This window comes from Mustela nivalis, assembly GCF_964662115.1.
Source record: "Mustela nivalis genome assembly, chromosome: 8".
NCBI lineage: Eukaryota > Metazoa > Chordata > Mammalia > Carnivora > Mustelidae > Mustela > Mustela nivalis.
The window spans coordinates 63277887-63292728 of record NC_139027.1 but is presented as its reverse complement, the minus strand read 5'-3'; the positions used below and the strand labels follow the sequence as shown (position 1 = coordinate 63292728).

The following is a 14842-nucleotide window of genomic DNA, read 5'->3' as shown; positions in this document are numbered from 1 at the left end:
TCAAATTCTACCACCTTCTCCCATATGATTTAGTGGTCACCACATTTCTACAATTGTCAGTCTTGTTTTACAGTTTTTGCTTAATCCACCCACTCCCATTCCCACGGGGGTGGGAGGAAACTCTGTACACTGGGTTATAGATAAATTGCCTGAGAAGAGAACGTTTAGATCCTCTCTTGACATTAGAACACACGAAGGCTACAAGAAAATATTTAGGCAGCCTTCTAGGCTTTGCTGACTGCATTGGTCATGGGGCCGGGGGTGGGGGAGAGGCAGGGAGAGAGGAATCCTACACAGGTTTTTTGGGTTTTTGTTTTTCCATTTTCTTTCTTTTCAGTGATCCGAAATTCATTGTTTATGCACCACACCCAGTGCTCCATGCAATAGGTGCCCTCCTTAATACCCACCAGCAGGCTCACCCAACCCCCACCCCCGCCCCTCCAAAACCCGCAGTTTGTTTCTCAGAGTCCACAGTCTCTCATGGTTTGTCTCCCCCTCTGATTTCCCCCAACTCACTTCTCGGTTTAATCATCAACTGTATCTAGTGCCTATAGAGATGACATTCTGGTTTTGTCCCTTTGTATATTGTTGAAAGAAGATAAAGTTGATCTAAGGAAGGACTACTTTCGGTCAGTAATTTAAAAAAACCAAATCATTGAACACTTGAATGCTGTTTAAACCTGGGTTGTACTCTGAACAGCCCGCAAAACAAATTTTGAATTGGCAAAGTCATATAACCTTGGGATTTGAAGGTATGTTTCATTAAATGGTTTTCTCTTTCAAGTTAGTATGGATCGTTTTGGAATTCTTTAATTGACAGTATTATCAGTAAAAATAGTAAGTCAGTTCACAGGTGCCTGGCGTTTGCATATGCACGCATGGCACATTGTTCACCAATTTAATAAATGAGTTCGATTATCTTATAGAAAAGAGGCAGCTTCTGCTGTCGGGCTCACTTTTTCTCAGAGACAGATAAGCAGAATGAATCTCGTTTTCTCTATATTGGGCAATCTCAAAGTTAGCTTTAAGCTGACTTATGAAAGTGAATGTGTACACTGACCCTCTAGATAAGGTCAAATAGCATCAGTTTCCATCTGAGAGTTTAAATGTAGAGTTAAATCGTCTTGAACTTATATTTATAGCCTTTCTTTGACAAGAAACCAAAATGTTCATTTCCATGGGAAACGAAAGAGGAACAAAGCAGTTCTGCTTTTCCTCCTCCAAGTCCTGAGCTTGCCCCCGTGTGAGCCTCCAGCTTCCCAGCTTCTGTAGTCCCTCTTCTGACAGAGGAGGGGCTCTCCTTGGCTGGGGCGGGGTGGGGGGGGTGGGGCTGTTGGGAATGAGAAAGCTTTTCGTTTCTGTAACTGCACTAAGTAACTTGGTCCAAATGCCAGTATTCCTTTTTGGCTAATATGCCTATCAGCATTTGGACTAAGTTATACAGCTTATGTTTTACTCAATAGGACAGCAAAAAGGAGAAATGAGAGATGTCAAAGAAAGTTTTCTCTGTGTATCTCCCTTACCTTTTCTGCCCCTCCTGCACAAAAGGTAACTGTTCAGCTCAGTAATAGAAAGGAAAGCCCTGATGCCCTGGGTTGCACAAGATTAATGCTTGCGGGCCTGTGTATATTCTGGGACCCTTCTATTACTGGAGATAAGAAGATCCGAGCGACAATGAGAGATGACAGGAAGGCCAGGTTCTCCATTTTCAGTACCAACCATTTATTTGGGTCCATCCTATTATTTTATAAAATGCAGATTTCTATTTCTAAAGCACGGAACATTGAAACTTTAGTATTATCTGAAGATCTCTTGGTTGTACTTAGGAGTGGGTACTACAAGCATGATAATCCAATGTGTAAAACAGTTTATTACTAAGGCACCAAAAAGTTTCCAATATGCATGTCCAGCTCGTGTTATAGTAATAGTTGCATAGGTTTCTGTCTCCTGAGGTGATAATAATGATACTTAACATTTCATTAGCTTAAAAGCAGATGATTCGAGGATATCATAATTTCATACTACTCAAAGCATTTTGTTTTATAGCTCCAGAAATAAGCCAGTAAATTAAAAAGTACACTTAATAAATCCAGATCTTGGAAGGCTAACATTTAAAGCAGTAATACATCACAGTAGTCCAAGCTTTGGATTGATAATAATGAATTTATAAGAAGGGGCTTTTCTTTTCTTTTTTAAGATTTTATTTATTTATTTGAGAGTGAGACAGAGCATGAAAGGGGAGAAGGTCAGAGGAAGCTCCCCCTGGAGCAGGGAGCCCGATGCGGGACTTGATCCCAGGACCCTGGGATCACGACCTGAGCTGATGGCAGTCGCTTAACCAACTGAGCCACCCAGGTGCCCAAGAAGGGGCTTGTCTTTTTCTCCCTTTCCTACCTCACCCATACCTCATTTTTCCAAGCCCCGGACCCAAGAAGACTTGGCAGCACAGCTGCCTTCCGCTGGGAGAACTCCAGGAATCTTGCATGGTCTTCTAACCATGACCTGAAAAAATTCTCCCACAATATTCAGCTCTCTTCTCCACTGGGGATATTTTGGTTAAGAACTGTGATAACATATACCAAACTTTGTTTACCAATCTCAAAAGGGCCAAAGAGCAACAGAATATTTACATGAAAATGGTAGTAAATGTAATGTAATCTTTTTTATCCCATCAGGAATCAGAAGCCTGCAATGGGCTTCTGGAAACAGGAGTTACAAATGTGATAAAGCCATACCATTTACTAGTTAACAGAGATGTGGTTGATCGAATGTTACATAACAGAATGTGATACACCTTACAACATTAGACAAAGAAGAAAGCTAGGAAGAAAGGAAGGAAGGAAGGAAGGAAGTTAGGTTGCATAATTGCTGCTGTATCCAGAAGAAAAGGAAAAACAAACAAACAAAAACCAAAAAACTAAAAACAAAAACCCTGGAGCCTAGAGTTCTCATTTTAGCCACAGTAGCCTTATGGGCCTAGAACATGGCTGTGGGTAATGGGGTATGAAATGGTCACTTTAACTTTGGTAAGAGGAAGGGATGGTGACTGTTCCTTTTGGAATTTTTCCCCTGTAGGGGGTGAAATTCATTGTCTGCAGTTCCCTTTTTAATGGAGATGGGCCTGGAGGGGAAGGGAAGGATTAGGAAGTCACTCCTGCCAACCCACAAAGCTTCCCAGATTTTCCCAGCCACGGGGATATATCAACTTAGTGAGAAAGTAAGAGGTACTTATGTCTGTGTGAGTGATAAGTTTTTGAACGGGAAAGCTTATAAAAACTAGTTTGTGGAGTATCTAAACATCTCTGCAAGAAAGGAAAATATGCTAGATTTTAAGAAGTATCGGGTATTGTCATATACTTTCATCTTGAATTTAGATTGAATCTCCACCTGAAAAATGCAAAACTACATTTAAGGCAGCAATGTTTATAAATTTGGGTCACTAAATCTAATTGTGTTTAAGAGTTCATTCATATTTTGCCGGGGGTGGGGGGTGGGATTGCTATGTAGTTCTAAGGAAGAGATTACATTAGAAAGAAAAAAGTAGCAATATCGCATCCTTCTGCTCTGTCCTTAGGAGGATGACACAAGTGAAGGCACCCAGCTGGCTAAGGATGGAGGGCTCGAGGGAGGTCTGGTGAACTCTAAAATTAGTCATGACTAAAAACCTAGAATTCAAGGCCATTTCTAAATGTACTAGTATCATCTCAAAATCAAAGCCTGAATTAAAATTTACAGTGATATTTTTTTCCATCAAAGTAAGGAGGTTTATAATAAGTGACACTTGTTTGTAACTGAATTTTTAAAACTTTAACATAAAAGAAGTATGAAGCATGCCTGGTCTATCATATTACTCATGTAGTTCTTAGTAATTGCACTCCGTAAGTCAAAATCACTAACTATAATCTTAAAAATTAGCTTCTTTTGATTAGTGAAAAATAAACATACCAACAAAGATATGTAAAAAATTACTAGTTTCTCCCATCTTGTCACATCTCCAGGTCACTGTATTTCAGTCATTTTGGGGTATCATTTGAAAAGTGCTTTTCACCGAAGTGTTCACTCATAGTTTCTTCAGGATGTGTGTTGTGTGCATGTGTAAGAGAATAGAGAGGTTTTGATGACACTAGAACCTTGACAATTCTTGCCCATTATGAGTAACATTTAAAAAAATTTAACACTTCACAGGTGAAATAGCCGAATATTTGGTATGTGCTCATAATTTGGCATATGATGAAAAGCCAAACTATCAAATGCTCAAGAAAATCCTGAACCCAGGTGGAATACCTTTAGGACCACTGGAGTTTTCCACCAGAGGAGAGGGTGCAAATGTGCATATCCCAGACAATCAAAAAGTAAGTAATTTAGTCCCTGGGACCCTAGGATTACCTTCTCTGAAGCTTTTCTACCAAATGAAGTTGTTTGGGGTCTCAAAAGGAGTCTGACAACCCAGTTTCTTGCTTATTATATGTAATTACTAGTTCTCCTCACTCAGTTCCAAGAAATTTTGTTGAAAGTTCTTTTGACCTGTTGTCTCCTAGAGAAAAACAGGAGGAGCCATAGCCAATTTAGTGTACTGTTAAAGAAAGAAAGCAGTGACTGAGGCCATAGAGATATGACCACGGTCAGATTAAAGGCTAATCTGACTTTACTCATGAGAACCTTTATTTGCTGATTTTCTTCAGATCTCTTTAGTTACTTCCCTCTGGTTTTGCTTACCAGTTCGGTCATAATTTGGTGGCAATCATAGTGATACTCTTAAATTTAACTAGATGACTTGTGTGTACTAATACTTCAATCTACAATTTTTTTTTAAAGTTACACCTTTTTATCCTTTACTCTGTAATTTTCCAACTGACTGGCTCACACCAACTTAAAAAAATAGAACTTGAAACAATATACAAGAATTAGGACTTAACATTTCTCAGAGGGTGGGGGCAACTTGAGACTGCTGTGAGTGGCCTTACTGGGTGGGAATCCAAGTGTCCAGTCCTTCCTTGATATGGTCCATATGCAAAAGATGTGGGTGGTGGTGGTGGGGTTTCCTGAGGCGTGTACAATAAGGTAGGGTCAGGATGCCATTCATTTTTAATATTTCTTATGAACTTTGGATCATCGCAAGTGTTCACGAGCCAAGAATGCAGGATGCAAACTAATGTGACTGATAGGCTGCGAGATGAATGGTGAGTCAAGTATCAGTGCACAGATGGTTCTGATTTGCTGAATTTTGTAGCTGCTGCAACTGAAGACATAAAATATCCTTCTAGTCATAAATTAGCTCTTTGGAAGCAAAACCTTGGCACCAGAGCTTTACAACCTTCAATTAGTAGGGAAAGAAGTATTTGAATGACTGTGGTATTGACATCTGTAGGCCTGCATAGTAATCATTCCTAATAGAAGAGAATATCTGTTTGAGGAGGTTTTGCATGGCTAATTAACTACCAGTGAGAATATGTAATTTTTTCATGATCTCCTGATTGTCACCTTTCTCTCATGATACAATTACATTTTATTGTAGCAAATGCCTCACAAACCAATTGTCAGCACTATTTACGTATTGCAGAAGGCAGAACAAAAGTTCATGTTTAATAAAAAGCCAGTGGATTTTGATCTTGGTAATTACTGAGACTTATTTTAACAGTTTTATTGACTTTTGTGTTTTTATCACTTTTGCAACAAAACAAAGAGCCATTTCCTTAACATAGTATTTCCCTTGCAATAATGGTCACCACTTAATCTACACTAATTTAAGTAGATTTTTTTCCTTTCTCGTAGCTTTTCAGTTTCATAAACTTAATTTAAATATAAAGGAAGCCATTTTAAAAACTGATAGTTATATTCTCTGATGTAAAATTCTAATTATTATTCACCAGAATTTTCAGTTTCATCAAAAGCAAAAGATGTTTGTTGTGAAACCATTTTTATGCAGATAATAGAACATAAAACATTTTTCCAATGTGTATTTTTCCAATGAGCCTCAATCAAAAATATTTTATTCTTCCCTTTTGATTAGAGCACTTTGATTATGAGTAAAAAGAAAACACAAAGAATAATGTGCATTCTTAAGACCTTAGTTAATTTCTAACAGTATGACCAGCCCCAGTGTATAGACAGTAAGATGATTTGAGGGTATATTCCACAGCAGATCAATATTTATTGAATAATGACTTAACTTCTGTAGTATTTTAAGTGCACAAATGTATTTAATAGTCATAAAAATGGGTTCACCATGTGGCTAAACCCAAAGTATCTGAATTTTTATTTTTAAAGTTTACAGATTTTGTAATGTTGCAATAATCAAACTCGACAATGTTTAAAAGCAAAATATGACAATGTAAACTGTTATGTACTCAGTTCCCATGAATGATAGAAGTATAGGATAGTTTCTGTGATTGACTACTTTCATAACAAAAATCACTTTAGGTCCGGAATGAGCACCAATCACATGGCTCCAAATTTCTTTCTTTTTAATCACAGACAGAATCCTCTTACTAATAACTAAAAACATCTCTTGTTACTTCAAACATGGCTTACTTTAGTTATTTAATAGAATACTGAATGAATTCTGGACTTAAAATTTTTGGACAAAGACACTTAAAAACAAGTCAGTGAGCCAGAAAACATACAGAGTTAGATAAACAAAATATTTATATTATTCAGTATTCAAAAGAAAGTTATAAATGTTTAATTTGTCCAAGTTATTACCCTCAGTATAATTGTTGTGCCTTTTAAATTTAGTGTTCCTAACAAAAATATGTTTTGGTTAGGTCTAGAAAATACCACATCACCATAAGAATCTTGGCAAACTTAAAGCATGCTTTTGCAAAAGAAAAATGAGGTATTTTTCCAATACTGGGTTTTATTAGGCATCATAAACTGTTCCTGTAAACTGAGCTGCTGCCTTGCACAAGTCCTCAAATACTGTTACTAGAGTTAAATTGGAAATGAATTTTTGTCAAGACAGGAGAGACACTGATATTTTTTTCCTCAAAAGCAAATCTTTGGGGGCATTTGCCTCAATCAAAATGATGGTCTGTGTAACTGAAATCACTCTTTAGCAGCTCCGACGGCTCCTGAGGTAACACTGTCAAATTAGAAGAATCTATCATCAGGGCTACCACAGTCTGTTGATGCCTTCCACTGGGATTTAATGTCCAAAATTCACTGAAGGAAACCATATTTCAGTAAGAACGCTTATTGAGGTGAGGTGAGCTGAAGCTCTAGAATTCCCAGATGAGAATGCTAAGCCAAGCTGGAAAACCAGCATTACTGAAGACCTCCATTCAATCCTTGAATAGCTGTTTCTTCAAGAGCCAGTAGTGGACCCTTTGATCAGCTTATCACATCTCCCTCGGTGTTGGGATACCCGAGTCCATGCTGTAACAGCACAGAGACCTGGGCATAATGAGCCACCCATCCTTCCGAAATGCTCGACCTAGACAGAGGAGCAACTGTAGGACAGTGAAACATTCAAGCTGTCCTACATTTCAGACAAGTGCAAGTTTGTCCTTTCATTTACCCTGAATCTGAGGCTCCTAAAGCAAATCCAGGGGTGAAAATATTATTATTGGTTGTAGTAATCCTTGCATTGTACTTAAAAATTTACACAATTCTTTCTTGAGCCTTCTCAAAATAATTCTGTTAAGCTTGTCTTCATATTTCTGTGTGAGAAAAGGAGAGTATATTGCTCTCAGCTCTGAGCATATTGCTGGCTTACTGAATTTTAGGAGGCCAGAGTATTCCTGATTTCTTAGAATACCGTGAAGTGCTGGTGGAAGATTAAATAAAAAATGCCTTATTTGAATAGCCACTTTCTTGAAAATGACCCAAATTTGGACAGTATCATTTTGTTTGATTATGTGAGATGCCCAGAGTGTTTCCTGTACTTATTTATGTATTTGAGAAAAGTTTTACCTCTGTTCACAACCGAGAGTAAAACTTAAGCATCCCATTCCGCTCTTACCATTTCAAAAGTTTCCCTAGAAGTTTTTCATAAACTGGATATCACTTTATTAGCTAGAAGTGCTTATGGCAGCACAACCTAACCATCTAGCCAACTGACAGCAGATCCAAGAGGCACCATCTCTTCTAGAAAGCCTCACGGAGGACTGACTATATTAGATCAAATTTTGTTTGTACAACAGAGGCTCCCAGGCCAAAAACCGTTCTACCTAAAGTGCCTAGCATCCAGGAGGCTTTAAAAACCTCAACTAGTATCTCAACTAACCCTTTATATCATGAGACACATTTTCACGATGATGGGCAAGCTAGTCTTTTATTAGGATGAATGGTGTACAGCAGCCTTGGGAAACCCTTTGTTTCACCCTGTGGTGTGATGAGCATTTATCACCAAGATGACTTCAGTGGGAGAGAGACTCAGAAGATGGTTACCCACACGAATTTCTCCAGTAGTTTGGGAGAGTCGAGTGGTGAAAATAAAAGAAACCCTGAGTGATGAGGGAACAATTCCAATTGTCAGGTTACTGAAAAGCAATGACTTTACTCTCCTTTGAGAAGCTGGAATCCAGGAGGAGGGGTGAATAAAGAATGGTGTTGTGACAGCTTAGACCTAGCCACAAAACACCAGCATATTTTAAAGGGAAGGAGTGAACACATTTGGCAATAGAAGCTAAAAATCGAGAGACTACAAATTAAGGCTCTGCTTGCCTAGCCAATGTAATTCATCCTCCGTTTTGGCACTGGCTACTCCATTATTTCCCCTTGTGCTGTTCTTATCTTCTGCCCCCTATTTAACCCATGAAAAAAGGTGATGGCACTTTCAGCTGCTGTAAACACGAAGCTGCTGAGCAAATACTTCACATAAGGGTCTTCACTGTGGCTTTCAATCTTCCAACTCTATTGTGGGATCTGCCCTTCTATTTCCGTGTCTACTTCAAGGTTATTGAGAGTCAGTCATCCCCCAGAAAACATCGTGGTGTGAAAAAGAAACCTTAGAGACAGCAGGCTTGTTGTAGAACTTAACCTCTGATACTGGTTCACAGTACTAGGTGACATGAACTGTGACTCATCTGCTGAAAGGTTAAATTACCTGTATAAAAAAAGTAAGCAACATCATAAGCTCCTTTTATACATTCACATTAATTAGGCTCACTTCAATGGTAGAGAACTAAGATTCTAATTAATAAGAATTTAAACTAAAAAGATGTATTGGATCCACTCCCAGCAAAGGTTAATAATGAATTCATGTGCAGTTTGAGAATGTGACAGTTTTCTGTAAAAATGCCGTTTTCAATAAGATAATTTCTAAAGAGCGTACAACAGTGACACTAATTTTAATTGGTCTTGTACTATTGATGAGAAAGGTCTGGATCTTGCCAACTTCTATATTCTTTCCATAACATCCATTTGTTCGTTTCCTCTTTATTTCTTCCTTTTTACAAACCTTGGCAAGTTCAGAATTTTCAAGAATCTGGATGTGAATTTTTTTTTTTTTTAAACAAGTGTCAAAAGTTTTCGTTATACATGATTACTCTCTATCAACAGGTTGTTTCTCTAAAGGCTGCCACAAAGCAAGTCAATCAGATGCAAAATAGGTTAATAGAGAAAAACATCCATAGTGAGAGAAGTGCTGAGTCCTGCTTAACAGGGAGAAAAGTACAGAAAGTGGAGCCACCGACTGGATTGCTTAGCAGTGACACAGTTCAGGTGAGAGGCTTTTTGTTGTTTCTTTTTACCTTCATGTTGCATTAGAATATGCCCTATGGGAGTAAAGAAATTGTATTTTCTCCTGAGGGCCAAGGTTGTATGGTTTTGTTAAATGAGAAAGGGCAGAAAATGATCCTATCCAGTGGATAAAATCAAAGCAGCCGACACCAGTCATCACAGAAACAGAACGACAGTGAGCACATTTGCGTACAGATCTGATTTCTTTCTTTAGCCTAAGAATGTAATGAAGTGCACTTAAACTTTTTATGCCATCTATGATCCATTAGGGACTCTTAACATATTCATCTCTGATGTGGGTTCCTCCAGCCTCACCCTTACAATCGAAGGTAAGTGAAGAGTCTCCCTGTAGATATGGTTGTATTTTAAAATGATGCATTTTTTAATGTTATTCCATCATTTGGTCGGGTAGTGACCTTCCTTTAGCAGAGGACTCGTCCAAGCAATAGCAAGAGTCCTTCCAGAGCTAACCTTTTTTTGACAAGAAGAAGCATACAATGTATTTATATCTCCAGTGAAAAAGAAATTTTTTCCAAAATGACCAACATTTTCCATCACTTATATACCGTCATTTTCCCCCAAATGGTTTGAGGTAGTTTAAGATGTGGAACAGGATCGTTTAATACCACCATCTTCCGTTCCCCCCCCCACCCCACAGATTGGTCTATCAGGCAGCTGGGATGTTAATCACTAAACTGAACACTGAATTTGGCTCTGAACTTCTTGGCAGCCAGGACGAAAATTAGACATATACAAGTTGGGCATTTCTTATCCAACTAGCAAGCATGCATGTTTATCCAGAGAATGCTCTTTAGTACTAGTAAGAATCTTTTGCAGTTATAGTTCCCATTTATAAATTTACAATACTGCTTGCTGACAAATTTTTGAGATTTCTTGAGTGTTCTTTTTCAACTGTTACTGTCCACCGTAATCACTTACGTATGGAGGTAGGGAGGGACTATAAAAAAAAAAAAAAAAAAAACAACTGATGCCCAGGTTCTAAGCAAAGACATTGATTTATTTTAATTGGGATAGCATTGTGATACATGTGTACAGATTTTATCATTCCAGAAAGCTCTTTGTTCTCTTTCTCAGTTAGACCCTTTCTCCCAGACAACCACTGTTCTGATTTTCATTACTAGGCTAGTTTAGCGTCTTCTAGAAAGTCACATACCATATAGTCACACAGTATAAACTCTTGTGTCTGGCTTTTTTCACTCAGCATGTATTTTTTTTTTAAGATTTTATTTATTTATTTGACAGAGATCACAAGTAGGCAGAGAGAGAGGGGGAGGCAGTCGGGGTGGGAGGTGAGGAGGCAGGCTTCCCACTGAGCAGAGCCCCCGATGCAGGGCTCTATCCCAGGACCCTGGGATCATGACCTGAGCCAAAGGCAGAGGCTCCGACCCACTGAGCCACCCAGGTCTCCTCAGCATGTATTTTTGAAGTTCATCCACATTGCTGCATATATATTAGTCATTTCTTCTTTTTCTTGTTGAGTAATACTCCATTGTGGAACTACATCATAATTCATATATTCAGTCTCCCATTAATAACTGGGCTGCCCCTGGCTCTAGTCACCATGAATAATAGCTTTGTGTCACAAGTCCTTCTATGGATACATTTTGTTTGTCCTGAGAAGTGGAACTGCTATTTCATAGGGCAGATGTATGTTCACCTTAATAAAAAGTTGACAAATACTTCCATTTTATACTCCCACCAGTAATCACAGATCTTCCCCAACATCTGCTGTTGGTCTTCCTAATTTTAGCTATTGCAATATTTATGTATTAGTATCTCTGTTGATTCCAGTTATCATGTACCTGATAATTAGTATCTTTGGGCACTTTTTCATGTGCTCACTGCCCATCCTGTATCTTCTTTCATGAAATGTCTTGATCCATTTTTATGTGGATGATTGTCTCTTTATTACTGAGTTGTAGGTATTCTTTACATATCTGTACTATGGATATGTTCTAGTGTGTAGCCTATCATTTATCTAACAGTGTCATCAGTGAGCAAAAACTGTGTTATTTTTCTTTGAAGTTCAATTTGTCTTTTTTTATTCTGTAAAGAAACCTGAGAAAATTTTGCCTATCTTAGGGTCACAGGTTACTACACCTTTTTAAAAAGGCTTATAGTTTTAGTTTTCATTTTGAGTCTCTGAGCCATGTCAGATATTCTGGTGTATGGTGGAAGGGGTTAAGATTCCTTCTCTTGCATTATAGAGAGCGAGCTGTCTCAGCACCATGTGTAAAAAGAGGTTCCTTTTCCTAATTAAGTTTCACAGGAATCTTTTTCAAAAGTCCCCTGACATTCCAAGTAATGGTCTGTTTCTGGACTCTCTTCTCTTCTCTCAATTCTCTTTGTCCTTATACCAGAGCTCCACTGCATCAATTACTGCAGCTTCACAAGTTCTGAAATGAGCAGAAGTCCTTCAACACTTTTCTTCAAGAATGCACTGGCCATTTTAGATTCTGTCCCTTTCCATAAAATTTAAGAACCAGTTTTTTCAATTCTCACTAAAAAGCACCATGGGATTTTGATTGTGACTCTACTCAATCTAAAGATCAGTTTAGGGGCAACACACTGGAGTCTTCGAAAGCATGAAACTGATACTCCTCTCCATTTGTATAGATCTTTCATTTCTTTCAACAGTGTTCTGTAGTTTTTTTGTGTAGACATCTTACACATCTTCCATTAAAATTATCTCTAAATATTTTAAATTCTATTGTAAATATAATTTTGTATATTGACCTTGAATCTTGTGATCTTTCTAAATTCACTTTTTAATTCTAGTAGTTCTTTGAAAGATTCTTAGAATTTTCTACATCATCAGGCATGTTTGTGAATGGGAGTTTTACTTCATCCTTTCCAACATGTATGCCTTTTATATCTTTTTTTCATGCTTTATCACACCTGCCATGACCTCTAATACTACATCAAGAGTGGGCATTCTTGCTTTGTTCCTGTTCTTTGGTGGAAAATATTCATTCTTTAACCATTAAATATGATGTTAGCTATAGGTTTTTTCCTAAATACCCTTTATCAGGCTGAGGAAATTTCATTGTACTTTGTTGAAAGAAAACAAAATTTAAGTCATGGATGTATATTAAGTAATTTTGGGGATCTCCTGATCATATGATTTTTCTCCTTTATTAGTATAAGGAATTACACTGGTTTTTGAATATTAAATCAACCTTTTGTCTTTGGATAAAACCCATTTAGTTATGATGTGTTGTCATACTGAATTTGATTTGCTATTATTCCATTAAGGGGTTTTTCTTATATCTACATTAATGAGAGATCTTAATCTGTAATATCTTTCCTCATAATATCCTTGGGTGCTTTTGTTTTCAGGTCATTGTATCGGTTGGAGGTGTCTATTTTCAGGAAGTATTTTACTAAGATTTGTCTTTCATAATTGTTTAATAGAATTTAGTAAGAAAATCATCTGAGTCTAGAGTTTTGTAGGAAAATTTATAATTATGAATAATGAAATTATTAGATTTTCTTTTTCTTCTTGTGTCAATTTTGGTAATATGTATCTTTCAAGGAATTTGTCCATTTCATCTAAGTTATCACATTCCTCAGCATTATGTAGTTCATGATACTATTATTAATCTTTTAACATCTTCAGTATCCATTTTGATTGTTCCTTCTTTCATTCTTGATAATGGTAACTTTTTAGTTTTTCTTTTTTTGATAGTCTAGCTAGATGCCTATCATTTTTTTTTTAAGATTTTATTTATTCATTTGACAGACAGAGACCCCAAGTAGGCAGAGAGGCAGGCAGAGAGAGAGGAGGAAGCAGGCTTCCCTGCAGAGCAGAGAGCCCCATGTGGGGCTCGATCCCAGGACCCTGGGATCATGACCTGAGCCGAAGGCAGAGGCTTTAACCCACTGAGCCACCCAGGCGCCCCGATGCCTATCATTTTTATTGATCATTTCAAAGAACCAGTTTTTGGATTTGTTGATTTATCTACTGTTTTTTTTTTTTCTATTTCACTCATTTCCATTCTTCATCATTTCCTTCCTTTTACTTATTTTAGGTACTCTCTTCTTTCAAGCTTCTTAAGATAAAAGCTGAACTTAAGTCTCTTTTCTAAAATGTATAGTGGGGCGCCTGGGTGGCACAGTTGGTTAAACACCTGACTCTTGGTTTTGGCTCAGGTAGTGATTCTGACTTCATGGGATTAAGGCCATAATCCTTAATCCATAATCCTGTGTTGGGCTCTGTGCTCAATGTGGAGTTTTCTTTGTGTCTGTGAATACTTTTGTAAATTAACAGAGTTTGTCCTTTTCTTTTGTACAACCTCACAAAACTTCCTTTTCATCTCTCCATATCCATTTAATATAATCATCGTAGTTGAGTTAAATCTACAATCTATTTGATTTCTTTTTGCCCTGTTTATTCTTTGTCACTTTTTACCTCCCTCCTGCTTTCTTTTGGAGTAATGGAGAATTTATCTCTCATCTCTTCAATTTTTAAACTATACTTTTTGGGGTTCTTTTTTGGTTTCTGGGCTTTTGTTTTTGTTGTAGTGGGTACTTTAGCTCAGCAGGCTATGGCCTATGGGCCAAATTCAGCAAGCCACCTAATTCTGTAAATAGTTATATTACAACCTAGCCAGACTTATTTGCTAAGTCTCTTACATATTGTCTACAGCTTCTTTCATGCTATAGTGGCAAAGCTGAGTAACTGTGTCACAGACTGCCCCAAAATCCTAAAATATTTACTATCTGCCTTTCAAAGGAGAAGTCTGCAAACCCCAGCTCTAAAACCACTCTAATAGAAATAAAATGTAAGCCACATATGTAATTTTAAAGAAACAGGTATATTATTAAAGTTTACTTTAATAATATACTCTAATTAAATCAATATCTAAAACATTGTAATAAAAATTGAAACATTTTATATTTTTTTTCATAGTAAGTCTTCATAATATGGTGTGTTTACTAACAGCACACCTTAATTCAGACTAGCCATATTCCAAGTGTGCAAGTCATATGTGGTCAGTGGCTACTACATTAGCATAGCTCTAGAAATTACAATATACATCTTAAACTTAGATACCACAATCTACCTTGATCTAATATACCACTTCATATATAATGTAAGAACCTTGTGAAAACACATTTCCATTTATCCCCATCCTTG

The 14842-nt window shown here is 37.3% G+C and overlaps 1 protein-coding gene across 4 annotated transcripts in view; it reads left to right on the top strand.

Moving 5' to 3' along the window:
* Positions 1 to 14842, top strand: part of VRK2 (VRK serine/threonine kinase 2) — a 119824-nt gene that overhangs the window by 95629 nt on the left and 9353 nt on the right. For all 4 annotated transcript variants that reach the window (XM_082744354.1, XM_082744353.1, XM_082744356.1 and 1 more), the window contains 2 exons: positions 4186 to 4352; positions 9502 to 9663. In XM_082744354.1, coding sequence (XP_082600480.1) covers positions 4186 to 4352; positions 9502 to 9663 — 329 coding nt within the window. The remainder of the gene's footprint in view (positions 1 to 4185; positions 4353 to 9501; positions 9664 to 14842) is intronic.